General features: G+C 45.1%; 1 protein-coding gene across 1 annotated transcript in view; it reads left to right on the plus strand.

Moving 5' to 3' along the window:
* Nucleotides 1-21,038, plus strand: part of FKBP1A (FKBP prolyl isomerase 1A) — a 22,663-nt gene extending 1,625 nt beyond the window's left edge. Inside the window, exons 3-5 of the mRNA XM_065892172.1 lie at nt 14,172-14,284; nt 17,842-18,006; nt 19,937-21,038. Of these exons, the coding sequence (XP_065748244.1) occupies nt 14,172-14,284; nt 17,842-17,970 (242 nt within the window). The 3' untranslated portion in view covers nt 17,971-18,006; nt 19,937-21,038. The remainder of the gene's footprint in view (nt 1-14,171; nt 14,285-17,841; nt 18,007-19,936) is intronic.
* The last annotated feature ends 6,799 nt before the right edge of the window (nt 21,039-27,837 follow it).

Genomic DNA, 27,837 nt, shown 5'->3' on the forward strand with positions numbered 1-27,837 from the left:
GGGAGCCCCCTGTTGAGGGAAATGACTTTCTTTGGGAAGGAAAAAAAAGCAACTAACATTCCCTCCTCCTGTGCTCTTTTATTTCTCTGGCTTTTTTATTCCTCTGGCCCTTCTCCATGTGTAGAAAAGGGGGCCGGGGGTGGGGGTGGAGGGAGTTAGGGACTTGAACTTTTAAAAAGGCTACCAAAGGAGGAGGTACTGAAACCTGTCTTCACGGGAAGATCTCGTGCCTGCAAACGAAGCTGGAAAGTGGTTTTGATGTTTTAAATGGCTGTCTTTGTGGACCACAGTCAGCACCTAGGAGGTCCGCTGGAGGAGAACCTGCCAGTTTGGTTGTTTTTGATCTGCAGGATGAGAAGGATAACAGTTGCCTTTTACAGTGCTGGGTGAGTGGGCAGTTCATTCAGTTCCCACAGCCAACTGGGGCAGAGACTGGGACTCAGAGAGATGATGAGGTGACTTCTGACCCCTTCCCCCAGTTTGTAGGTAGACACATTAGGATAATTGGCTACACCTGTCCCACTCCCAAGTCTGTGCCTCTTGTCCTTGGATCACCCATCTTCTGGTGCTGATGGTAGGACTGGACACCCACATGTAGGCAGAACAACATTTCACTGTGCCTCTTGGTGAAGTGTCCCCGCACAGCATGTCTGGAGCCTTTTCCTAAGAGAACAGATGGTCGTGGGACCCAGAGCACCATCAGGGCTCCCATTGCCTCTTCTCCAAGTCCGTGTTTTCCTCGAGGGCGGCACCCACCCACACGTTCCCAGAACAGCAGCAGGACCCTGGCATGCATTAGGACAAAAGCTTTCTTTTTTATTTCATTTTTGATAAGCCCTACAGAGACGCCCTGGTGAGAAGCCAGCTCTGCCTCTCACACTCACAGAATAGGCTGTTCTTGGGCAGGCGGCTTTGTTCCTGTGGGTCTTTGCCACCAGCCTCCCAGAAAGAACCCATTTGAGACCTGTGGGGGCGTGAGAGGAATGGGTAGGCGCTTTGAGATTTCATCTAGAGCAGTTATGGCTTTTAAGGCACTGGGAACAGAATCCATCTCGAGGGAACATGGTGGGGAGTATCATAAAAATCTGGGGGTCCTCAAAGGCAAGAGGCCCACTGGATCTCGAGAACGGAGAAATTCTCACGATGCTCCTACTTTTCATCTGTGTTTCTCTCTACCTCCCTGCCTCAGTAGTCTCCTGTTACAGCTCTCTGTTTTCCTGCTTCTCCCGAGTTGTAGATGGTGGACGTTCCTGCCTGCCCACCCAGCCTCCTCCCACCCCCGTGCCCCGTTTCTGTCTTCTTTTGCAGATCTAGCTCAGATTGCTTGGCTGTGTGGCTCCAGTGGTTACAGTTCCTAGGAGGGAGAATCTCATTGACCCAGGTTCAGGTCGGGTGAATACTCTAGATCCAGTCCGCTCTGGTCAGGTGTCTGCTACAGCTGATTTGGGGGCAGCTTCTAAGAATCAGCATTGGAAGTAAGGAAGCCAAAATCTTCTCTCAGTCACCAGAGATGTGATCATCACAGACTGACTTGGACCACATGGATGTTTTAAATGCTACTGGTGGCTGCCAGTTGTATCCTGGATGCTACTCTGGGCTCCCTCTGATACCTTCTGTGGCCTCTAGCAGAGCACAGCATGGGCACCGCCCCAAAAAAGGCCTGTGCCGCCTCATCGTAGTGCCAGAAGGGAAAATGCAAACTGTACTGTCACCGGCCAAGCACCTCCTAGTAGCGTGACAGGCAGGCATTGAGGTGGGAGGAAGGAGGTGGAATGGTAATCTGCCAAATATGTGCCTTGAGGATCAAGTGGATCCTCACGGCTCTCTCCTTGCCTCCGGTAGCTTCATCGTCTTTATAGTTGAGCTTGTCCGGACACACAGCTAGGCTTATGTCCCTTTTACTCACATCAGCAGGCCACATGCCTGCCATTGTCAGAGCAGCCTCAAGTGGATTGAAGAATTCTTTTTTTATAGTTGACATCTTGTCCTTGGGATCGGGTTTAAGTTGTCTATAGCCTGGCTTCTGACTGAGAAAAACCGAGGGGCTCTTGGCTTCATCTCCTCAGGAGGTCCACTTGGAGGGACGATGCAGCTCCCAGGGCAGGTGTGGTCCCTTTCCTGCAGCCCCCCTCCCCACCCCAGCCCCTTGCTTTTCTTTAGCCTCTGTCTCCCCTCTCCTCTCTGCTTTATTCCACCCACTCCCCTGCTGGGTGTTTCTTGGCTGATGATCTGATGTCTGGAGGAAGGGTCGCCCCCAGCAGAGACTGCTCAGATGGATTCCGCGATGTGTGGCGGCTTCAGGCAGACAGGCTGTAACTGTTTGGGCGGGGCCACAACAGGACCCTTTTCCTTCCTATAGCAGATTGAGCAACAGAAACCAGCCAGGCACAGGGACACAGCCAGTGAACTAAACAAAGACCTGATCTGGTGGGGATGAGAGTAATAGCACGAAGGTGTGACACGTCAGGTGGTGAGAAGCTCTGTGGAGAGAGATTAAAGCAGAGGACCTGGGAAGGGGATTTGCTGCTTTTAGTGAGGGTGGTTGGAAGAGGCCTCTGACAAAATGACATTTTAATATTTGCCCAAAGGAAGTTGGGGAGTGAGCAGTGTGGCTGTCTAGGGAAGAGTGTTCCAGGCAGAGGGAGGAGCTACTGCAGAGGCCCTGAGGCTGGAGCATGCTTGGTGTATGAGAGGGACAGTGAGGAGACCAGCATGGCTGGAGCGGATTGTGTGAGGGAGAAAGTGGCAGGAGATGAGGTGGGGCCTTGTAGGTTATTATCAAAACACAGGCTTTCTCTCTGAGATGAACCATTAGAGGGTCATGAGCTGATTTGGACTTTTAACAGGACACACTGCATTCTGGCTACTATGTGGACTCTTGGTGGCAAGTGCAGAAACAGGGCCCCGGTTGTGTCCTGGGTGTATAGAGTGTGCAGAGGTTGTACCAGGTGGACAGTGATCCCCAAAGAAGATGTGGGTCCTTTGCTGGGTTCAGATCTTAGCTTGGGTGAATTGATCTGCTTTTCTCAGCTTCCATGTGCCATCTGTAGAATGGGAGTAACAGTGCCTGCTATGAGGAGTTGCTGGGGGCAGGTGCATTCTGGGATGGGCAGCAGCAACAGTGACGCTGTCATTGCACATAATCTCATTAAAGGTCCCTGCGTCTTAGGCACTAAGTGGTGTATTGTCCCTGCAGTTTAGCATTGGCAGAGTTGGATAGGCTGAGACCTTATCACCCTTCCATTTCCCAGATGGGGAAATAGGTAATTATAAAAAAGAGATGAATCTGAGTGAGGATTCACCTCAAAACAGGCCTACACATTGCCTACAGAATATATTGGCTAAGAAAGCTGCAGTTGTTCTCTTCAGTTTGGGGACCAAGGGAGGTTTTTAGTGTTTGTTGTTGTTTCTTGGTGGGTATGAGAGGGGCAGGGTTGGGCTACATCAGCTTGGCTGTGTGAGCAAGTTAAGGTGTCAGTCCTTTTTCTCCTCAAGTTTCCTTAACATAACTGGATTTTAACATTTTGAAAATAGACCTTGCTATGGAAGCATTATTTTCTTTCCTCTGGGACTGTGATTACCAAAAAACAGAATCACATGGATGCCGAGCTCTCTTCTTCCACAGGTGAGAGCAGAAGAAGGCTCACTTTAAGTGAACCAAAGACCTCATAGTATTGTTGCATCTACGTGCAACTCTTATTTATGAAGTTGTCAGACATAGAGAAAAACCAAAAAAGAATAATAGGGCTTCGCTAGTGGCGCAGTGGTTGGGAGTCTGCCTGCCGATGCAGGGGACACGGGTTCGTGCTTCGGTGCGGGAGGATCCCACATGCCGCGGAGCAGCTGGGCCCATGAGCCGTGGCCGCTGGGCCTGCGCGTCTGGAGCCTGTGCTCCGCAACGGGAGAGGCCACAGCAGTGAGAGGCCCGCGTACCGCAAAAAAAAAAAAAAAAAAAAAAGAATATTAAATACCATGTGCTCACTACCTAGATTCCACGATGGTTGACATTTTGTCATATTTGCCATTTCTGTCTACTTATAGGTATATGTAGGTAGATATCTGTGTCGGGTTTTTTGCTGAGCCATGTAAGTTGCAGACATCATGATACTTCTCTAAGTTCTTGAGCATGCTGTAAGAATGAGAGTTTTCTCCCTATCCTGCTACTGGTCACATCTGAGAAAATTTTAAATGATTCAGTAGTATCTAAAGCCAAATTCATACTGAATCTACCCCAGTTGTCTTCAAAGTGAAAACCAGAATTCAGTTGAGGTTCGGTTGGGTATTATGTCTATAGTAACAATCTAGAAGAGTCTTTATACATCACACTCCTTTTCCAAAGAGAGGAGGCTTATTATCTTATAGAATACCCCATGTCTGTCTCATTGTTTTCTCTTGGTTGTTGTCTAAACTCCTTTCACTGCCTTGATTTCCAGTAAACTAGGAGTTGAAATGTCTAAATAGTTTCTGGTTAAAACATTTTAACGTGAAGACTTCTTACAGAATGTTGTGCACTTTGTACTCAGCACACAGTGGGGAACATCACTATTTGTAATGCTAAATTTGATCTTTTTTGTGAAGGTGCATTTTACCCTTTGCAATTAGTGGGCGGTCTGTGAAGTGCTTGGACATCCTCCACGTGCTCTGCTCCTCATCAACCTTTCACCTACTGGTTTTTACATCAATTGATGATTCTTACCAGAAGAAACTATTTCATTGGCATTTACAAAGTGGTAATTTAAAATTTTTTCTTCATATCTTCTATATTTATTAACTACCATTCTACTATTACACAGGGTAAAACTTAATTCTTTAATCACCAATCACCAAGGTCAGGAGTTGGCCTTATAGTCATCCCCCATGGTGACAAGGGACTTTCCCCCCCTCTGTTTATTTGTTTGTTTTTAGTATACTAGGAGCTCATATTTTACTTGGAGCCTTAAAATCATAGTTATTCATTATTGTTTTTGGTGCTCACATTGCCCCAAAATTGGCCAGTAGGAGCCCCTTCAGGCAGGCTCCAGTACCTTTTTGACATGCTCCCACTATTTTTAATCATTTCCTTGTTTTACTTCTCTGATACTGGCATCAGTCACCTCTGCAAAAAGCTCTGGTTCCTTTCAGTGGGTCTCATAGACTTTTTTTTTTTCATTAACAACTTTATTGGATATAATTTATACCATAAAAATTTTAACTTGAACATGTTTGGTGGTTAAAAACTGATTTTTATAAAGTACTGATAGAGTTCATTGTATCTATAAACTCATTTGTCTGCCTTGGAGTTTTCTCTAAAAATAGTATTGTCACCTGCTATTTCCCATGGAAAAGGCCAGGGGTGTTTTGGATAACTTAGGCATGTATTATCCAGTTCTCCCTTTGGTGCTCATGGCAGTACTTGTTGATTCATATTTCTGTTTTTCCTATTTTTTCTTTAACCTACTGAGGAACTCAACTGAGTCCTTGCATTTCTTCTCTCAGGCCCCTTTAACTTTGGCCTGATAAATTCTAGCAGTATAAAGAGCAGGAGGAGGAAAGGGAGAGAAAAGGGGGGAATAATCAGCTCCTGGATGCTGCTGTCTCTGCTCTCATTGCCTTTACTTTTCCCTTCCCAGGAGCTCAGGCCACCCTGGCCTGCATTCAGTTCCCCAAACACACCAAGTTTTCCCCCCAGGAAGGTCTCTGCCCCTGTGCTTAGGTGTAGCCACACTGCCCCCACTTCCCACCACATGGCAGGCTCTTCTTGCAGCTTAAGTGACACCCCCTCAGTGGGTCTCCCCTGACCCTTGACTAATGTGTGTCTTCACACATGCACACACACTCACGCCTCTGTCTCCAGCAAGGCTCCCGTCCTTTGCTTTCCTCACAGTCAGGCTGTGTGTAGTTAGTTACATCTACCCTTTCCCCAGGAGACTTCAGGCTGCAGGAGGCCAGACCCACACAAGTGGTGTTCTCCAGGTTCTCTCCCCGTTGGTGCCTGGCGTGGAGTAGGTACTCAGTGACCATTTTGAGTGGTCAGTTAGGACCTGGCATTAGACTCCAGCTGGAGTGTGGAAAGCCCACATTCCTGTTATGATTGGTATCATACTTCTGTTGCCTTTGGGTTAGAATACGAAAGAGAATATTTACAACATTCTGGACTTTGCCCAATCCCTGTGGATTGATACAGTTGTAACCACTCCTTCCTCTCTCACCCACACACACAGATCAGCACACCAAACCTTTCCCTCAGTCATTCAACAAATGTGTTAGGAGCTGGGCAGGGGGGGAAGCCTCAACCTTGCCCTGGAGGTGCCTACCTTGTAGGGAGTGCCTTCCCTTGTGCTTAACATTATAAGGGAAGTGCCTTGAGTAGCCCACACTTGGGGCTAGAAGCGCGACATGGTTTTGGATGTGTGTGGCTCAGTCAGGGGCTTGCCAAGTGTGTGCAAGGCCTGATGGGGGCCTTGATTTTTCTACAGGTGTTGTTGACCATCTGTTATATGCAAGGCACTGTTCTGGGAACCAGGAATATAGGCGTGAAGAAGGCAGAGTCCCTGCCTTCATAGATCTTAAACTGTAATGGGAAAGACAGATGATAAATAGGATTAATAAGCAAACATTGGACATTAGCCAGTAGTGCTGAGGGAACAGGAGAAGGTTGAAACTTTAGATAGAACAATGAAGGTGACATTTGAACAAAGACCTGAAGGAGGTAAGGGAGTAATCCATGTGACTGGGTAAGAGCATTTTAGGCAGAGGAAACAGCAAGCTCAGAGGCCCTATGGTGGGATATTCCTGGTGTGTGTATACAGAACATAAGAAAAGTGTTCTCGAGTGGAGAAGTGTGAGAGGAATCAGAGATGAAGTCAGAGAGGTGGTGCTGTGGGGTGGCAGCTCTTACAGGGCCTTGTAGGCCATTTTAAGGACTTCAGCTTCTATTCTGAGTGAAATGAAGAACTAGGGGAGGGTTTTGAACACAAGGGTAATAGGGTCTGACCTGTATTTTAAAAGAATGTCACTCTGGCTGCCATGTCAAATTTAAACTGTAGGAGAGCAAAGGCAGAAACAGGGAGACCAGCAGGGACTTACTGTAATAATCTGGAGCCAGCCTCCAGGATTCATGCCTTTAACCATTATACCTGACAGCTCCCGCCTCTGTGTTTCCTGGAAAACAGAAAAAATAGGATTAATAAGCAAACATTGGACATGAATAGGAGAGCAATGAGAGCATGGAGTCCTAACCACTGGACAGGCAGGGAATTCCCTGGCCTTGGGTCTTAACCACTGCTTCTATGACATGGGCTGAGCATCAGAGACACAGTCCGAGGGACCTTTGCACAGCAGCTGCTGGCCAAGTCTGCCTCTGCTCGTTCATTTGGAGCAAGAAAGAACCCTCCCTAACAGATGAGCAGCAGAAAGAGCCGAGCCGTGGGAGGAGTACTGGGGGGAGAGGGCCTGGAGACTTCCCCACGCTCATGCGCACGCTCTCTCTGTTTTTTTAAAGCCCTCCTGCTCCCTCTCCAGGGATTTGAGTCTAGTTCTTCCCCCAAAGAACAGCTAAAACAGTTTGGGAGGAGACCCAGGCGAAGGTGATGTCAACTGCCTTCCAGCCAGAGGCTGCTTTAACAGTCCCTCAGGCAGCCATAGCTTTCACTCTTTTCATGGCCTTGTGCATTTAACTGGAGACCCCCCCAAATTTTCACATTTTTCTTACTGACTAGTAATTTAAAAGTGCCAAAAGTAAAAACTACCATTCTGGGACTACCCCTCAGATTCTTCTTACCATATAGGGAAGAGGTCCAGAAATGGAAGCCTCACGCTTGTCCTGCTAGTTCTTAAAAATCATGCAAATGAAGCAAATCGAAAAGTGCTCGTGAGTGCCAGTGTTGTGAGTGTTAGGGGTTGAGCTGAGTGCCACAGGGACATAGAACTCTGAGTCCCGGTCTGTGACCTTGAGCTGCGTTCAGTCAGGAGAGATGAGAATTCTTGAAATCGAGAATACTTGGTTGGCTATCCTAGGCAATTTCTGGGTCATGAGGTATAGATTTGTGTGGAATCAGAAGTGGAATCAGTCAGTTCTGCAGATAGAAGGTCATGCTGGTGACCCAGGTTTTTGCTAAGAGTGGCTGTCATGTCTGTAACCTCAGTTGCCTTCTCTCAGCAGAGCGTGCTTTCTCTAGGAAATTACAGTGCTAACTTGGCAGGTGGTTTCACTGTTCAGGGGCTCCGGGTCCTGGCACGGAGATGTCCAGAGTTAAAATGGGAACAACTGCTGAGTCTTGACTTGCTGCCTGCTTTACCTGCTCCTTCCCAGACAGAGGAAGCGCCTGCCATCCACTGCCAGGTTGGGTGTAGGAGGTAAACATATGTAGGATTTTAGTAAATCTACTTTTTTCCCTTTCTCCCCGTTTTTTTAAAATAATAGTTTTACAGAGGCATGATTGACATGCAGTAAACTGCTGCTACTTAGCGCGTACAGCTTCATAGGTTTTGGTATGTTTCTTTGTTCCTCTTTGAAACCTCCCCCTTCTTCCCATCGCCAACAACCCCTGATATGCTTTTCTGTCAGCATAGGTCAGTTTGCATTTTTCTGAAGTTTTATATAAGTGGAATTATATAGTATGTACTGTTTTGTCTGGCTTCTTGCACTCAGCATAATTATGTTGAGATTATGTTGTTCCATGTGTCAATAATTCATTCGTTTTTAATGCCAAATAATTTTCTGTTGTATGGATATATTTGGTTATCTGTTCATCAGTTGGCAGATGTTTGGGTTGTTCCAATTATTGGCTGTTACAGGTAAGTCTGCTGTGGACGTTTGTGTATATAAGTCTTTTTGTATAGCCATAAGTGTCATTTCTCTAAATATCCAAGAGTAGAATGGCTGGGTCAAATGGGAGGTGTATGTTTAATTTAAACGGCTAAACTGTTTTCCAAAGTGGTTGTCTGTTTTAAGTTGCCACCAGCCATGTGTGAGAATTCCAGTTCCTCCACATCCTCACCAGTACATACATAATATGATGAGTCTTTCTAGTTGTACTCATTCTAATCGGTAGTAGTCATACCTCCTAGTGGTTTTAACTTGCGTTTTTGTAATGATGATAAGGTTGAACATCTTCATGTGCTTACTTGCCATTTTTTTATCTTTTTCAGTGAAATCTATTCAAATCTTTTGCCCTTTTTTAATTAAGTTGTTTTCTTGTTGAGTTTTGAGGGCTCTTTATATATTCTGGACACAAGTCCTTTATGAGATATATGCTTCATAAAGATTTTCTCCCAGTCTGTGGCTTGACTTTTCATTCTCTTAAAAGTATTTTTTAAAGTGAAGAAGTTTTCATTTTTGATGAAGTTCATTTTATCCTTTATGGATTGTGCTTTTTAACCTCATATCTAAGAAATCTTTGTCTAACCCACAGTCACAAAGATTATTTCCCTATGTTTTCATCTAGAAGTTTTATAGTGTTCATTTAGAGTTGATTTTTAGTTGATATTTGATTATGATGTGAAGGTTGATCCAGGTTTTTACTTTTTGCCTACGGATATCCAGTTGTTCTAAAAGCCCACTGTATTTTTCATCTCAGGCATTGTAGTTTTCATCCCTGGAAGTTTGATTTAAATCTTATTGTCCTTCTCTGCTAATTCTAACCTCTGTATCAGTTCTGAGTTGTTTTCAATTGATTGATTAGTTGCATTGTGGGTTGTGTTTTCCTGCCTCTTTGCATGCTTGGTAATCTTTGGATGCTAGACGTTGTGAATTTTATGTTTTGGGGTGCTGCATATTTTTATTCCTAAAAATATTCTTGAGCTTTGTACTGGGAAACACTTAAGTTACTTGGAAATAGTTTGATCCTTTGGGGTCTTGCTTTTTTTTTTTTTTAATTCTTCCTTTCTTCCTTCATTTTTTAGCCGCACCACACAGCATGCGGGATCTTAGTTCCCCATCAGGGATCAAACTCATGCCCCCTTCAGTGGAAGCACGGAGTCTTAATCACTGGCCTGTCAGGGAAGTCCCTGGGGCCTTGCTTTTGCGATTTGTTAGGGGGTCCCGAGCAGTGCTCAGTTTGGGGCTGATTATTCCTCACTGATGAGGCAATATCTTCCTGGGTTCCTACCCAGTGCCTCATGAACCATTACTTTCTTCAGTCTGGCTGATGGGAACAGACACTGATCCCAGCCCTGTGTAAGCTCTGAGCACTGTTTCTTCTAAACCTTTTGGATGCTCTTACAGGCCTTGAGAAGCTTCCTCAAACACATGCATTGATTAGTACTTACTGTACCAAATACCCAAGGAGGACCCTCTGTATACCTCTGGGGGTCTTCCTCTACAGCCCTCTCCTCCCTGGTACTTGTCCTGTGGACTTGAGCTTCGTCCCACTTTCTTCTCCCTGGAAACTCCCAAGGATATAAGCTGGGGAAGTCATAGGGCTCGCCTTGTTAGTTTCCCATCTCTCAGGGATCACAGTTTTTCATTGCAGTGTCCAGTGTCCTAAGTGTTTAACTACTGTCGGGGTTGTTTCTCTCTCTTCTTTTCATTTCATTTCGCTTATTTTCTTTTGTTAGTTTGTTGTCTTTTTGTTTTTGTTTTAATTTTTGTTTGTTTAGTTAGGAGGGTAAATCTGATCCCTTTTCCTCCATCTTGGCCGAAACTACTGGTTTTGATGTCACAGCTTCTCTTATGTTCTGCATTCAGTACCGACAAACCTAATTCCCACTCCAGAAAGCATTGTATGCACATTCATTCCTGCTTCTTAATGGACATTGCTTCCTCTCTTGCATCACCTCCTTCCTCACCCTGCAAATTATAGCCATATAGAAGGTGGTCTCTTCCTCCGTGTTAGAGAAGCCTTTTTTCTAGCACCTCCTGGCCCCTTTAGCCTTTGCCAGTTGTGTGACATCCTGCTCAGATCTTTGGATATCGTTTACCCTTTGGACTTAGATTATAGGAAATTCCCTCCTCACATGTAAGGAACCCATTACCAACACCACCACCTAACCGTCCCTGTGAAGATTTCTTCTCCGAGGAAGTAGGTGAGATTGACAGAGGATGACCATGCTCTCAAGTTCTGGAGAGAGGCTCATGTCCTCTTCCCAGGGACAACAGCTCATCTGAAATAGGGTAGGAGAATAAGGATCCTTGGCAAAGCTCCTGCTTAAAGCCCCTTTACTTAGAAATCCTGTATCTTGGCTTTAATGTTTCTTTTTGCCCTTCAGTGTCCCAGAAAAGCTTAAGGGGGACATTTTCCCAGACCCACAGTCTCTGCACTGAAGAGCATCCACTTCTCCAGTTTGGCTCAGCAGCAGGTAGAGGCTGAGTCTCACCTGTGCCCGCAGCCTGGTACCAGTCAGACAGCTGAAACATGTCACCTTCAGGCAAAGCAGGATGGATGCATGTAACATCTAGAAGTTGCTTGGCAATGCATTTGATCAGGAATAAAAGGAAAGTGTAGGGAGTCTGTCTCAGTACCCAGTGGTTTTTATTGCAGTCAAAATACGATCTTGCTCTGATTGAGCGCATGTTCAAATTTGGTAGGAAATAGTATAATTCTTTTGTAGGTATACTGTATTTTTTTAAACTGTGAGTTGCAACCCATTAATGTATCATGAAATAAATCTAGGGAGTCAAAATCAGCAGTCTTTTTAAAAATGAGAAGTGCATGCCACATAGTAACTTACATGTAAATTTTGCTTCATTTATACACATTTATGTGTGTACTGGTTCCTGACATAACGCACTGGTCTGTCGTCACAGTGATAGCTCTTACTGATGTGGATTGTTGAGTTCCATTTCTTTGTTACTTCTCTCATGGCAGCGCTACAGTGGGGTGTACTAAGTAAATGTCAAATAAAATATTTACCTCATTCCAATTAGGTTACTTTCAGTTGCAAGTAACTGGAAATCTGACTTAAGGCAAAGCAGATTTTTAATCACCTCAGAATGCAGGTCTTAAAGGAGGTGGTTTGGGGCTGGTTCAGAGCAATGGGACTACCATTCTGGGGTTCCTGGCTGACTTTGTGGTTACAAGGTGGCTGCCATGGCTCCAGACATCACATCCTCACATGACATCATGCAACAGGAAGGGAGGGCAGGAGCTTTCCTCCTGGATGTGTTTCTTTTTTTAACCATTGAGGCAGGTCTTTCCTGCAAGATTCCAGTAGATTTCACAGTTAGTCCAAGTGCCCATACTGGCCCATACGGCCACCTCACACCAACTCTGGCATAGGAGGAAGGCTTGGATTGATTCCAGTTCGTCTCCTGGGCCAGGCTGTTGCTGCTCCTGGAAATTTGATGTTGTTAGAATGGGGGGTGGGGGTGCTGTGTCTGGGTTTTCCAAAGGTCTGGAATGTGCTACAGCCTGTGTTTCAGGTGCTCCTCTGGGCAGGTTTTCTCTGAGTTTTGTCCAGCCAGCCTTTGCAGATAGTCAGGACTTAGAGGCCAGGGACCACCCTCCCATCCTCGGCTCTTTCCCACGTGGCTTCCTCACCTAGTAGTTACCTGTCTACCGTGGTTGCTCAGGAAGCCCTGGGGCTCTACTCAGGGTCTGCTCTAAAGAGCATAGACCAGGAAGAGACTAGTTCTGGTCTTCAGTCTCCTCTCACCCTTAATGCTGAGTTCAGTTGGGGTGGGGTCAGTGTACGAAGAACCTGAAATGGGTTAAAGGGAACATCCGTTGTATTATGGAAAGTGGAGACCTAGTCTTCTCCCAGTTTCTCATTTATAAAAAACTATTCAAGTCCTGCCGTTTATCATTCCTTTTATCAGGTAGTGATTGTGTTCTGGTAAAGGAGGAGCTAAATGTACACCCCAGCTTGTTAGTTCTGGGGTGCCAGTTCCTGGCTCTGCACTGACTTGGCATGGGTAGATCTCCATCTTCCTGTCTCCCTCTCAGTCCTCAGCTCCAGGCTTCAGGCAGTGTCAGCACCCACTCTGCGCCCAGGACATCTGTCTCCCCTTCTATTCTGTTAGGACAGCAGTTCCTTCCCGCCTCCCCCACCCTGTTTCCTATTTTGTCAAAATACAGAAAGTCTGGTGGCTGTGATAAAGCTGTCAATTGGTCTCTGCTTCCCCATTCCACCTACCAGTGTTGACATTGTTTTTTAGGCTGGGATTTCCCTCCACCTCTGAAAACATACAAACACAACAGACTTCTGTGTTTTGCTGGGTCTTCTGAGTGTTGCTTAATTTAGAACCATGGTGGCTGCCCAATCGCCGCCTCCAATGAAATCAGCTTTGTGTTAGTTACATGTCAGCAACTGGCTGGCCCCTTCCAGTCTAGGATCCTGGTGTGAGTTTTCAGGACCTCAGTGACAGCTATCACAATTGGCTGATACTGGCTTCCGGAGAAACCAATGTGATGGTCTTTTTTGAGCAAGGAGTTGCAGGTGTCTATTCGTCTTTTGTCGTGGCACTCACCCACTGGCATCTCCATCTCTGGAATGCCCCCTTTTAGTCGAGGTTGCCATTATGGGTTGTCTCGCTTCTGGGAAGCTGGAATAGTAGAATGAACATGGTTTTTGGATTTATAGCCTAGCTTAACAAGTTCACTTCTCTCTGCCTCAGTTCTGTGAAATGGGGACAGTGCTGTGGGAAGGACTGAATAAGTTCATATGTGGGGAGTGCCTAGCCCAGTCTCTGACTCGTAGTAGAAACACTGCCCACAGTTCAGAGTCGTTAGCAGTTCACTGGTGAAAGGTTTTTGGTGTCTTCCGATGCCACTTCTCTGATTCTCCGACACCAGCTGGTATCCTACAGTTCAGTTAAGTTCTGACACTACCCACATTTCTGTAAAAGATAACGAATGAATTGAGGAAGGAATATGGCTTCTTGCACATGGAGTGACTTTGAGCTGTCCTGTGTGCCTAAAGGGCCCACCGTTACTCTGTCTGGGAGGAAACCCACAGGGTGCTGGGAATTCCTGCCAGGAGTGTGTCCACTTCCCCATTCTCCAGAACAAGGTAGTCTACTGCCTGCCTCTGTATCAACTTACTGCTTGGAACTGGGGAAGAGCGTTCCCAAGCCTGGAGTAGAAGGACTACCCCAGCTCCTCAGAGGCCCACTGAGGACACAGGAAGTCCTCCTAGGACACCCTGCCAGGCCCTCCAGTGCTGGCCCGTGGGACTGGCACCCTGCTGCTGACTCTGACTTGCCTCATGTCATTACTCCTCGTTGCTCATGTTACAACTGCCCTTTTCCACAGGGATGCTTGAAGATGGAAAGAAATTCGATTCCTCCCGGGACAGAAACAAGCCCTTTAAGTTTGTGCTGGGTAAGCAGGAGGTGATCCGAGGCTGGGAAGAAGGGGTTGCCCAGGTATGCTCTCCATTGTTTCTTTGTGTTTCCTAGTGTCTACTTCTTAAATTACGTTTATAGGTGGGAAAAATTTCACTCCTAGCTCTGTCACCCAAATAACTCCTTTTATTAATGTTTCTTGTAGAATTTCTTTAAGTGCCCCCCCTCTTTTCTTTTAAACACACAGACACATTGTTCTATGCTTTGCTTTTTCACTTAATCCATCTCTGATACTTTATATACCAGGATATAAAAGAGGAGGAAGCTCTACTCCTCATAGAGCTACACAGTGTAGGCAGACCTCAGAGATATTGCAGGTTCGGTTCCAGATCACCACAATAAAGCAAATCTTGCAATAAAACAAGTCACGTGAAGTTTTTGGTTTCCGAGGGCATATTAAAGTTATGTTTACACTGTACTGTAGTCTGTTAAGTGTGCAATGGCATCATGTCTAAAAAAACAAGGGACAGCTTACCTTTGAACAATGTGGGGGTAGGGGCATCCCTCCCCCGCCCCCTGAACAGTTGAAAATCCACGTATAACTTTACAGTCGGCCCTCTGTGTCTGCAGTTCCTCATCCAGGGATTCAACCGACCACGGATCACGTAGTATTCAGTATTGAAAAAAATTCACGTGTAAGTGGACCCACATAGTTCAAACCCGTGTTGTTCAAGGGTCAACTGTACATACCTTAATTTAAAAATACTTTATTGCAAAAAAATGCTAACCATCATCTGAGCCTTCAACAAGTCATAATCTTTTTGCAGTAGTAACATCAAAGATCACAGATCGCCATCCAAATAATAATAATGAAAAGGTTGGAAATACTGAGTGAATTACCAAAATGTGGCAGACATGAAGTGAGCAAATGCTATGGAAAAAATGGCACCAGTAGATTTACTCAACACAGGGTTGCCACAAACCTTCAATCTGTAAAAAACAGTATCTGTGAAGCACAGTAAAATGAGGTATGCCTGTATTCCCTGTATTCCCGTGGGTGTGCTGTTATTTACTTGACAAGTACCCTATTGATGGCCATTTGGGTCATTTCCAGTATTTTGATATTGTAAACAATACTGCAGTGACTAATCTTGAATGGACTTTATTTTACATTTGTGCAAGTGTTGCCATAGGCAGATTCTTAAAAGTGGAGTGAGTGGTTCAGTGGCTGTGTGCACTGGATTTTGACATACTGCCAGGTTGCCATCTGTGGGGATTACACTGAGTTGCCACCAGCGGGCTGTGAAGGTGCCTGCTCCTCCCAGGCCCTCCAGCGCAGTGTGTTGTTAAAAACTTTTGGCTTCAGGACAATTTAATGAGTGAAAAATGTTATCTCGGTATCATTTTAATTTGTGTTTGTCTTATTATTGACCATGTTGTGTCGGACCACTTCTGAGAGGTCAGACTCATGGAGAAAGTCATTTTGCTTGTCTTAAGTGTGTTTCTTCACCTCTCACCTCCCAATTTGTGTAAACAGCTTTTGTTCTGCCAACTCTTCAAAATTCCCAGTAGATAGTAGGGGACCCAGGGTTGCCAAATTGCAGTTGGATTTTATCCTTCCACTAAGCCCAGGAATTTTCTTCTTGGCACTAACCAGGTAAAGGGATGTTTACGGTGGCCTAAGACCCAGCGAGCTTTATAACAGGCCCTGCCACGATGGATAAATTAGTCTGTTTCCTCTCACCAAAGAGAGTGGGAGATTTAACCAGTGTGGAGAGAAGGATTTGTCTTCCTCTTTTCCGGAATGCACTTTGCTCTCCTTCCTCTGTAAAATATCACTGCTTTATCTCCAAATAAACTGCTTAACTTTCAGAAACTTTCAGCTGTCCCATTCCCAGGTGTCTAGATTTTTGTTCCAGCATGACTGAGGGTTGGCAGTACAAAGAGGAGAGGATCTTTGTGGCTTACTTCCCTTTGGAAGCCTCTTCAACTATACCTTTCTGTCCCGTCCTGTTCCCACCCCAGAAGCCTGGCAGGCTCTTGGGTCTGTAGCCCATCCCCCATCTCCCGTGCCAACCATTGTCCACCCCACAACTCATCTTCTGTGGCTGTTCCAGCACTGGAACAATCGTTGTGTTGTGTGTTGCAGGAGCCATAGCTGCCACCAAGATAGTGTTACCAGTCTATCTCACATCCCAGGCTTGGTGAGGCATGGTGGGGTGTTGGGGAGATGCCCAGTCTCCCCCTGCACCCAGGGTTCTTTGGGTCAGTCACAGCTCTGTTACTTGTGAGAAGTCTGGGTGGTCTGAGACCTACATAGAGCATCTTCTTTTAAATTCCTCTTTAAATTCCTCTGTAGAATATTTATTTAGCAACTAAGTTAAAAGCACAGGAAGAAGGGGGGTTGTCTTGTGCCCCTTTTCCTATTCTTTTGCTATTGTGTTCTGGTTTTCTGTGTTTACAGGTCTGCAATCCTGCCACGTGTACTATTTTGGCAGCTTGCTTTTTTCATGTAACGATGTGTCTTGGACGTCTTTCCATGTTAGTATAATTAAAGCCACTGTATTCTTTCTGTTGGCTAACCCGTGGTGCACATGTGCTGTGAAACCACTCCCCTTGCAGTGGGCATTTGGGTTGCTAGCAGATTCTGGAAGTGGAATTGCTGGGTAAAAGGATAAGATTGTTTTGAATTTTATTAGATTAAGCCATATGCTTTCAACTGTCCTTATTACTGCCTTGGTCCAACATGTCCCAGTTTCTGAAGGGAGCTGTAGGAAGTAAGCCTGAAGCTTTCTCTTCAGTCACCATCTCTTGTTCTGGGTCAGAGAGCCAGGAACGCACACATGGAGACTTAAAAAAGATAGGTAAAGGGTGGGAATAGAGCAGAGAACCTGCTCACTGTTCAAAAAATAAATACTTAAGCTTGTGTATTTGATTAGAAAATGAAAAACTACAAATACATTTTAATAAGTGAAAAATTTCCCCCCACCCTCTGTTCTCCCCATAGAGAAATGATGGCATTATTTGTGTCCTTCCAAAGATGTTTTCTGTTGATACAGGCAGGTATAAATATATACTTTCCTCTTTTCCACACAGTTGGTAGCATGCTGCTTTGTACAGTGTAGTTTGTACCCCAGAAAATCATACTGTCTTTTTTAGTTTTTCTGTATTTCTGAGTACAAGTATAAATCTAGAAAGTATAGAAAAGTATACTGCCTCAAATATTACTTTCTGTGTGTTTTCTTTTAAAGCAAAATTTTGATCAAAGCACTCCTTTTTGAAGAGTATAGATGCCTCTAGTGACAGGCCACTGAAGGATTAGGTGGTGACACTTCTAGAGTGATGGCTGCCCAGAGTCAGATCAGTGGGACCTGGACAGAAAGCGTGAGAGCCTGATGGTTCTGGGAGTCGAGAGGGATTTTTATCTGCTGTTGGCTACCTTGGAGCCAGATATAGGGCTCATCCAGCCTGATCGCCTACCTCCACATCCCATAGAGGGTGTGCCCGCTGCCCAGGCAGCCGTGCAGTCACTGGAATGTCCTAGTCACACCGTCCTGGCAGGTAACCACAGCTCTGCTTCTTAAGGAGACATTTGGGGGGCGCCTCAGCTCATTCATTCTTCCTTGCTCTTTTCACAGATGAGCGTGGGTCAGAGAGCCAAGCTGACTATCTCCCCAGACTACGCCTATGGCGCCACTGGGCACCCAGGCATCATCCCACCAAATGCCACTCTTGTCTTTGATGTGGAGCTTCTAAAACTGGAATGACAGGAATGGCCTCCTCCCTGATCTCCCCATTCTTGGGTAAGGAACTTAGTGCTGAAGGACCTTCCTTTAACTCCCTTTGCTCCTCCCAAGTCAGGCACAGTATTTGATGAACATCAGAGAGAACCAAAAATGCCATGGGTTTTTTTCCCTTTACATTCTTCCTCTATTGGCTCTCCTTTCAGTTTTAAGTGTACACCTTGGAAAGGGACGGCATGTGCTCTTGAAAGAACTCGTGGGGATGGGGAGCTGATGGTAGCTGTTTAAATTAAGTATTTTAATATGTAGCCTATAAACTAAAACTGAGTTGGAACTGGAAATACAGGCCAAATTTTTAGTGCCAGCATTTTAGTTCTTTAGAGGTAAGATTGGGATGACTGACTTTGTTTGCCCTGCCTAGTTTCTGCAGCTCCCTCATCCATACAGTCTGTGGTTACTGCCTGTTAGAGGATATGAGAGAGGCACTACCACCTGGGCCACCTGCCTCGGGGAGCAAGCCCAGGACACACGAGGACAGACAGCAGGCCAGCTTGTTATCAGTGGGTTGAAAGGTGAGGCCTAAGGATGCTTATGAAGTGTAAAGGATGCTCTCAGTCTAGGAGAGGCTCTTAGGGACCTAAGTCAGCCTTTCTGTGCAACAGGTGAGGAGGCTGAGGCCCAGAGAGAGAGAGGTCTTACTCAAGGTCACATCCAGACAGTGGCAAATTAGGACAGAACCCTTTTCTGCATCTCCTTCCTGGACCTATTTTTCCTTCCTCTACCCTCATTTCTAGGCAGCCAAACTCAATATCCTAATGGCGTCTAACTTTTCATGTGGGTATTAGAATCATAAAACACATGAATGTTTGTCATCTTCTTTCTACATGGCCCCAGACCTCTGCATTTGCTCCCCTCCCACCCCTGGAACCAGAGGGTCACAGCCAGGGGCTGGGTGAGAATGCTTTTGTTTGAAAATGGTAGCAAGTGGCATCCAGCCTGTTAAGGAGTTCCTTTGTCCTACTATGGACTTTTTAAATAGAGGAGCCTTTTTTATTATTAGCTATTTCCTCCCAGTGGTTTGATCCCTAAACACCTGGGTCTTCCAGACCTGGTCAGGTTTGAGGACTCTGGCGGCTCCACTTGTCATTCCTGCCGGGAGGGAATTCAGACGCTTTATAGAGCCTCTCTCTGCCCAGAGGTCTACACCTAGTCCTCACCCTGGAAAGCTGAGTCCTTTGAACATAATATACTTGAGGAAGCCTTGGAGTTACCCTGATTTGGGAACAGGCTTTCTGGAAATCTGGAAGGACAGAGGAAGGGGAGAAAGAGGGGAGAGAGGGCTGAATGGCTATGAGTCACCCTGGCCTAAGCCTCCCCACACACTGCCAAAGCACAGCTCAGAGCTTCTCAAAAGGGTCTTGAGGGAAAGCCCAAGGGCAAACCCAGAAAGTTACAGGTTCGAGTGAGTGAATGAAGACTGCAGACATTTTCTCAGTCTGTTCAACATGAGGAAAACCAGCTTCGGGCTGTGCACATTAAAGCCCCTGGGAAGCTTTAAAGACTTTCTTGATGGTCTCAGGCTACCCCTCAGACCAGTTAACCGCCACCACTGGTAGTGGGGTCCAAGTGTTCAGGTTTTTTAAAGCCCCCAGGTGATTCCTATATGCAGCCAGGTTGGAGACTCATTGATAATGGGAAACTGTATTGTCAGCTGCATTGGTGGACTTCGCCTCTCCTGCTATCCTCAGCAACAGAAATGTGACCTTAGGTTTAAAAAAACACAACCAAGGTGAGCAGAAAGGAGCTGCTTACCTGGGAATCCAGCCCGAGCCCAGTGGGCCCTCCCCAGCTGGAGCAGAAGGGGCGAGGGCCAAGTCAGACCTCACAGCTGTTAGGGAAGGGACTTGGTGTGGCAGCAGCCTGTGGCTGTCCCTACTGCACCCAAAAAGCACTGAGTTGCTGGAACTCACCAACTTTCTGTCCCCAACAGATGTGCCATGGAAGGATCTGGCGCCTCCAGATGCGCACAGCGAGTCCGTACGGAGCTTTTCCTGATGTTCCACTACACTCTTTGTATAAACATCTTCCCTGACTGAATGTGTTCTGTCACCGGCTTTGCTCTTCCCCTTTCTCCTCGTATGTGTGTTGACCTGAACTATATGCCATAAACCTCAAGTTACCCATTTTAGTTTGTTTTCGTTTTGGAGTGAAGATTGAGTTTCAGTCCTTTGGATCTAGGTTTCCAGTTAAGTACTAGTCAAGTATTAACAGCACAAATAATGGGTTAACTTTAGAATAGGAATTGGTGTTGGGGGGAGTGCAAGAATCTTTATTTTATTTTTTTTTTGGATGAAAGTTTTATCTATTATATATTAAACATTCTTGCTGCTGCGCTGCAAAGCCATAGCAGATTTGAGGCGCTTTTGAGGGCCGAATTATTCTCCAAGTTGAGAGATGTCCTCGGGTTGAATTAAAAGCCCTACCCAAAACTAAAGTGGGAAGGGGAGAGCCTTTGCCTCCACTGCCCCACCCCCACCCTCCCCGTAAGCCTCTGCCTTTTGAAAGCAGATCATTTTCACTGAGTTGTTGGACACTACAGGTGTGTGTCACCGGGCCAGCAGGGACCTCTGAAGCCTTCTTCATGGCCTGGCTTTTTTTTTTTTTTTTTTTTTTTTTTTTCCATCCTGTGGTTTTTCTAATGGATATTTAGGACTTTTGTAATCTCATAGCTATCCAGGCCCCACTTCCTAAATTTTAAGAACTTTAATCGAAAGTTAAATTGAAGGTGCTGTTTGTAGACACTTAACACCCATGAAAGCCCAGCCATCATGACAAATCCTTGAGTGTTGTCTTAAGAAAATGATGCTGGTCATCACAGCTTCAGCATCTCCTGTTTTTTGATGCTCAGCTCCCCCTGCTGATCTCAGAGTTTCCTGGCTTCTCCTTCCTCCCTCTCACCCTCTGCTGTCCTGTGTAGTGATTTGGTGAGAGAAATTGCTGCCTACTCGCCCACCCCTACCCCACCCCCTGCACTACATATGAGTTTCAAGTTTTATTATTGCAATAAAAGTGCTTTATGCTGGCTTTTCTCAGCTCTGTGTGATGGTGGTTACTTTCAGGTGCCTCCCCCTGCCCTTTGGTGCAAGGGGATGGGGTTGGGGTGTGGCAGTGGGGGTGCAGTGCTGGAGGCTGTGTCTTAGCAGAAGAACTGCAGCAGGAACATCCTTCCCCGTTGCCCTCTTGGGAGATGGGATGGGGGGCAGTAGATCTGCATCTTCACCCATGGAGGGAACTTTGTGGAGGTCAGGCTGGGGTCGTCAGGGAGCCCCATCCGCTTGCCCATCATCAGATGTTCATTAAATGTGTGGTCTGGGTAGAGTTCTATGCTGGGTTCTCTGTGGTTGCCAAGAAGTCGGGGATGCAACCAGCAGCAGAACTGAGCCACCACCCATTTGGAGATGTGTTACCAGCAAATTGATGAAATGTTACGAAGGGGAAGATTCGGGTTTTAAATACGTGTTCCTTGGTGACACTTGGTGTGGAGGCTTTTTGTCACGTGGACAGTTTGGTTGCAGTAGCTTCCCTGGCCCTACCCTGATTATGCTAGTAATATTCCCCTCCCTCTGGTCATGGACACCAAAAATTGTGGTGTCCCACACCTTTCTAGACACCTTCCACAATTTCCCTGGTTGAGAGCCTTTGATTTTAAATAGGGAGATGGTTTAAAGACTTGCTTAATGATTTTCCAAATCCATCCTTTTATTAATTTAAGTCACCAGAGTATCATTTCAGGGTTGTGTCTTATTTTCCTCAAAATTCTTTTATCAAAATTGCCAAGCAACAAATAAAAGATTTTTCCCGTGAATATCCATATACCCACCACCTAGATTCTGCCATAAACATGTTACTACTGTACACCTATTTATCACATATTTATTCATCCCTCTGTCAGTCCCTTTATGTTACATTTCAGAATAAACAGCAGACATCGCTACAATTTCCCCTAAATAGATGCCATTAGAATTTAATATTTGTTTACACTTTTGTACCCTAAAACCCTATCAAAATACAGAAGATCATCTCAGAAAGTTCCCTTATGCCCTTTCCCAGTCAGTCCCCAGCCCACCCCCAGAGGCAACAATTGTTTTGCTTTTTCTACCATAGTGTTGCCTGTTACAGAATTTAATTTCAGTATGATCTTAAATGCTATGTCTTCCTTCACTCAGACACATAGGGAAACTTTTAGTTCTCACTGAACTTAAAAGTTCAAAGAAATCGTCTGGATCAGGGTCAGGTATCTGACAGGCAGAACCATGGGCCCCAAAGATGCACACATCCTGATTCCCAGAGCCTGTGAGTACCTTACATGGCAAAAGAGATTTTGCAGATGTCATTACATTAAGGACCTTGATGTGGGGAGACTGTCATGGATTACATTGGTGGGTCTAGTGTAATCACAAGGGTCCTTAAATGAGTCAGAGATGTGAGGACGGGAAGACATCTGAAGATGCCATGCTGCTGCCTTTGAAGATGGAGGAAGGGGCCACAAGCCAAGGAATGCTGGCAGTCTCTAGGAGCTGGACAAGGTGAGGAGAAGAATCCTCCCCTAGGGCCTGAAAGAACCAACCCTGCCAACACTTGGATTTTAGCCCTGTGAGAGCCATTTTGGACTTCTGACCTCCAGAACTGTAAGATGATAAATCTGTGTTATTTTAAGCCACTAAGTTTGTGGCGATTTGTTACAGTGGCAATTTGAGCAAGAGGAAACTCGTACAGAGTCTTTGTTTCTTTTACTGTATAACAGAACAGAAAAATAACAAATCAGGATTTTTTAAAAATCTCCAGGATTCTACAGCTCTAACAAATCAGACTTCAGTTTTTTTCTGCTTCTTCCCCTCTAGTTCTTGCCCTAGGCACCTGCCATTTTTAGTTTTAGTCACACAGCCTAGTATAAATTTTGCATTCTGGTTTTTTCTCCACTGAATGTTTTTGATTAAGAATATTTGTTCTTGTTGCTGTAAGGTCTTTATAACTATCTTAAGAGGGCTGTAAATAAAATCAAATGAATACACTAAATTTAACTGCCTTTTTTTTTGTCCATGGCTTGCAGGGTCTTAGTTCCCCAACCAGGGTTTGAACCTGGGCCCCGGCAGTGAAAGCGCCAAGTCCTAACCACTGGACCGCCAGGGAATTTCCCTTAACCACCTTGTTAAAGGACAAATGTTTTTAGGAAGTAAAATCATGACTCAAATACAAAATGAACATGTTAAAGACTTCAGTTAACTCATTAATTAATGAGAGAACCAGTAAGACGTTTTAATAATAAGTCCAGTAGGAATGCTGAAATGAATTTGCTTAATATATACAAAACTGGCAAAATTGGCCAGTATCCACAGACAATCAGTTAAATTCCACTGGATGAAATCTGCATTCCTCTGCAGAAGAATCATCTGCATTGTCGGTTTCCCTCAATGGACATCACTGTAAGGTCGCTTAAAGAGTGAAAGGTGGAGACGAGAAGGGTGGAGGGTGGATGGGTGAATGGAACACCCAGCAACTGGGGAGGGAGGGAAGCTCTTTCAAAGTCTTTCACGTTTCCTCACACCCTATTGTTGGTTACTTAGGTTATTTCCAATCTTTTGCTTTTATTAAAAAGTCAGGGCTTCCCTGGTGGCGCAGTGGTTGAGAATCTGCCTGCTAATGCAGGGGACATGGGTTCGAGCCCTGGTCTGGGAAGATCCCACATGCCACAGAGCAGCTGGGCCCGTGAGCCACAACTGCTGAGCCTGCACGTCTGGAGCCTGTGCTCCGCAACAAGAGAGGCCGTGATAGTGGGAGGCCTGCGCACCGCAGTGAAGAGTGGCCCCTGCTTGCCACAACTAGAGAAAGCCCTCGCACAGAAACGAAGACCCAACACAGCCAAAAATAAATTAATTAATTAATAAACTCCTACCCCCAACATCCTCTTAAAAAAAAAAAAAGAAAACATTTTAAAAAAAAAGTCAATATACATCTTTAAACATGTAGTTTTTTTCTTTCCTAAATATCTTGATTCTATAGGATAAAACACTAGAAGGAGGACTGTAGGGTCAAAAGATTTTTATGACTTTCAGTTTGCGTTGCCAAGTTGTATAAGCCTTTTGCCACACACCGAAAACAAACCCCACCTACGTCGCATGGCAGAAAATGGGTTGTCTCTTCCATGGTCTCCTTAAAAAACAAGCACTTTCTTTTTCGAGACACCCACCCACCCATCCACCCACCCACTTTTCCCTCATGGTCCTTGGTCAGAATTAAATCTGTGGAGAATTGACTGATCTGGACCAGAGATGATACATCACCCCTTCCCCAGTGCTGGCTCCTCTGAAGCCCAGCGCCTCTGAGCCCCAGAACGGTATCCAGGATCTACTGACTTTATTTTCCTTTTCTTCGTTTTTGTTTTATTTTTGAGAAGCATGACAGTTATTTTCACAGTCCTAAGATTCAGGAGAACTCTAATTCTGCTTCTGACCTTTGCTACAGCTTAGACACGGAACTACCCTGAGTGTTTCCATTTGTTGAATGGATTCGGGGTGGAGGCTGGGGCATGCATGGTAGGTCAGGGTGACCAGGTGAACTTTAAGATAACTTCCAACTCTAAAACTGTAATTACCATGTGGCCACACACCTCCCCTGCCCCCCAATAACCAGGATGACATTTTTACTACAAAAAAGCGTTCTACTGACCCGTTTGTTCCAGGAAAGGGCTGGCCACACACCCTCTGCCCCTTCCTCTTTTGAAATGTGCCCAAACTGCCTGGCCCCTTGCAAGCTAACCGAGGATGGCCAAATGTACTTGACTGGTTAGTCTGTCCCTCGTTCCACAAATCCTGCCTTACGGGAACGTTTTCCAATGAGATACCGCGTCGGTATTTCCTTTTTATTCAATAAAATATACTCCCTGACACCTTTGAACTGCTGCTGAAGCAAAGGTGACAGCAAAAGAGTTCCCATGCTGCAAGTTTCTGAACAAACAGGCTTTATTAACTTTATCTTGAACTTAGATTTGTCTTTGACACATGTGGGATGTGTGTCTGTAAGAATTCTGCCCTCAGCATGCACCTGCTTCCTGGATAAATGTGGGTTCACTTTGGTTGACAGCCTTGGACTGAACCGTGTTCTTAGGAACCACCAAGAAAGCAGAGTTGAGGGATTCTTGTTCAGCTCTCTAATTAAATTCAGTGAATTAATAAGAGACAGCTGACAGCAAAAATGCATTAAAATTAAACTGCCAAGGGCAGCACTCCCCTGGCTTCTGCCCAGAGTGGGTCTTCTGAGTTCCCCGAGTTCCCTACATGCATCAGGCAGATTGATTACAGACCATCAGAAGCCAGGCTTTGCAGCAGCTGCCCTTTAGAGTACACGGGAAAACAGCTGTCAGCTTTTATTAGGAAGGTGGAAATATTTGCTAGTGAGTATGTAGGTCTGATACATTGTTGGATCTGTCTGCCAAATGCCACTGTAGTTTTTCCTAGTTTAGAATTAATTTGTATATTTCTCAAAGCAATAGATTCCCAAGATTTAGGGAAATAAATTCAGTTAACCACAGAGTATATATATTATGGTATGCCATCCCTGTGATCAGTGCTGTTCTAGGTGTTAGAAGTGAGTACAGGATAGGAAAGAGAAAGGTGCCACCTGCAAGGACCTTCCATTCTAGTGGAGTTCCAAAACATGAACAAATAAATAATGTCAGGGATCCAGAGTGTGACAGCAGTGAGGAGAGTGGTGAAGTAGTAGCTGAAGGCTGGGAGGAAAACTGTTCTAGGATGATGGAACAGCACATAAACGAACAACCACCTCAGCTCAGGGAAACCACAGAACTGTGAGACTTAAGACCCGGGTTTCAAAGTGGTTTATTTCACAGCCATGGATAATTGAAACGGGGGTAAGGAGGGAAGCACACACCAAGGAGCTGTCTGTTGGGGTTGCTCCAGCCAGAGATGAAGGAGGCCTTGACCCGACTGGTAGGAGCGAGGGTAGTAAGGAAGCAGTCAGGTTCAGGACACACTTTATCAGTGTGATTTTCAGGCTGGACTGTGAAGGAAGGAGTCCTCCTTTCCCGCCTGGCCCTTACCCCAGCCAGTCCATAGAGACAACTAGTTCAAACTCCTCACGCTCTCTTCTACAGTTACCACCATGTTGCACCAATTGCTTATACTGTTGTTGTTGTTGAAGAATATAAGATTAAAGTAAATCTTTGGAAAGAGCCTGCTTAATCAAGAAACAGAATCTCAGAGACACAAGGGAAATTACTGATAGATGTGACCACCTAAAAATGAAATAAAGAACAAAACTTCTGCATCATAAAGAATACCATAAGCAAGAGAGCCATAATGGAGAGAAAATTTTTGCAAAATATAACAAAAATCTCATACCCTAAATATATAAATAATTCTAAAGAAAAAGGCAATTTAGTAGAAAATAACATTAAGCTACTCTAAGAATTTTACATTACATTGCTGTGTCTCGACCTATCACTTTTAGATACCTTCTCATGTGGCCTCTTGTCCTCCAGTAGACATGCCCAGGCCTCTTCACAGCATGGTGGTCTCAGCTCCACCCTGCACTAATGTGATCGGGGTGGGGGGGAGGGGGGCAGGGGACACCCCTCCCCCACACACACACTCCACAGCGTGCTATGGACAGTGCAGGGTGGAGCCCTGTCATTCTCCATGCTCTGCACTAAGCAAAGGTGACAAAGGGGCAGCACCCACCCCCTCACAGCCAGAGTGTGTGGGGAGGGTTACAGAGAAGGGGGAGCTGCAGAAAGAGATTCTTTCAGTTTGTGTATGAAGTCCTGGGCACACACTAAAGTGTCTCATGTGTGAAACCCACCAGAATTAACATACTGAAATCGTTGAGAACTGAACTGTGAAGTGGAATACTGCATGGTTTCAGGTTGGTCTCTGGGTAGCACACAAGCGAGGCAGACCAAAATAGCCCTGAATTTGTAACTAAATTGACCTTCAAACACACAGACCACAAAAGTGAGCCATGATATGCATTCTGAACTGAAACAGGTTGAATGCATGCTAAAATGGAAGGTTTTAAAAGGGAACAGAGTCTTGTAACATAATACCCAAAAAGTCCAGGATAATATCAAATATTACCAGTCTGAACTGGAATGAGAAAAGGCAATCAACAGATGCCAATATCAAGATGACACAGATGTTGGGGTCATCTGACAAGGATTTTAAAGCAGCCATCATAAGAAAAAAGGAAGAGGGGAGGGGGAGAAAGGAAAAGGAAAAGGATCAACAAGCAACTATTAACACCCTTGAAACACAGAAATCCAAGATATAAAGGAAAACCAAATGGAAATTTTAGAACTAAAGAATACAAAAATAAAAAACTCATTGGATGGACACAGTGGCAGAATGGAGATGACAGAGGAAAGAAGCAGTGAACCTGAAGACGTACCAATAAAAATTATATAACCTGAACAAAGAAATAATAGATGAGAAAAACAAACAGAACTTTAGGAGCCTGTGGAACAATACCCAATCCGCCAATACTTATGTCATTGGAGTCCCAGAGGAGAGGAGAAAGAGTGCAGTGCAGAAAATATACAAACAAATAATAACTGGAAAATTCCCAAATTTGGCAAAAGAACATAATAACCTTCAGATTTAAGAAGCTGAGTGAACCCCAGACTGAGAAGACATAACAGTCCTAAAATAGTATGCACTAAAAGCCACATTCATAGAGACAGACAGTAGAATGGTGGATTCTAGGGGCTGGAGATGGAGGAAACTGGGAGATATTGGTCAAAGGGTACAAACTTCCAGTTGTAAGATGAATAAATTTTGAGATCTAAAGTACTGCATGGTGACTATAGTTAACAATACT

This window comes from Phocoena phocoena, chromosome 15 (assembly GCF_963924675.1).
Source record: "Phocoena phocoena chromosome 15, mPhoPho1.1, whole genome shotgun sequence".
In the NCBI taxonomy this organism is placed as follows: Eukaryota; Metazoa; Chordata; class Mammalia; order Artiodactyla; family Phocoenidae; genus Phocoena; species Phocoena phocoena.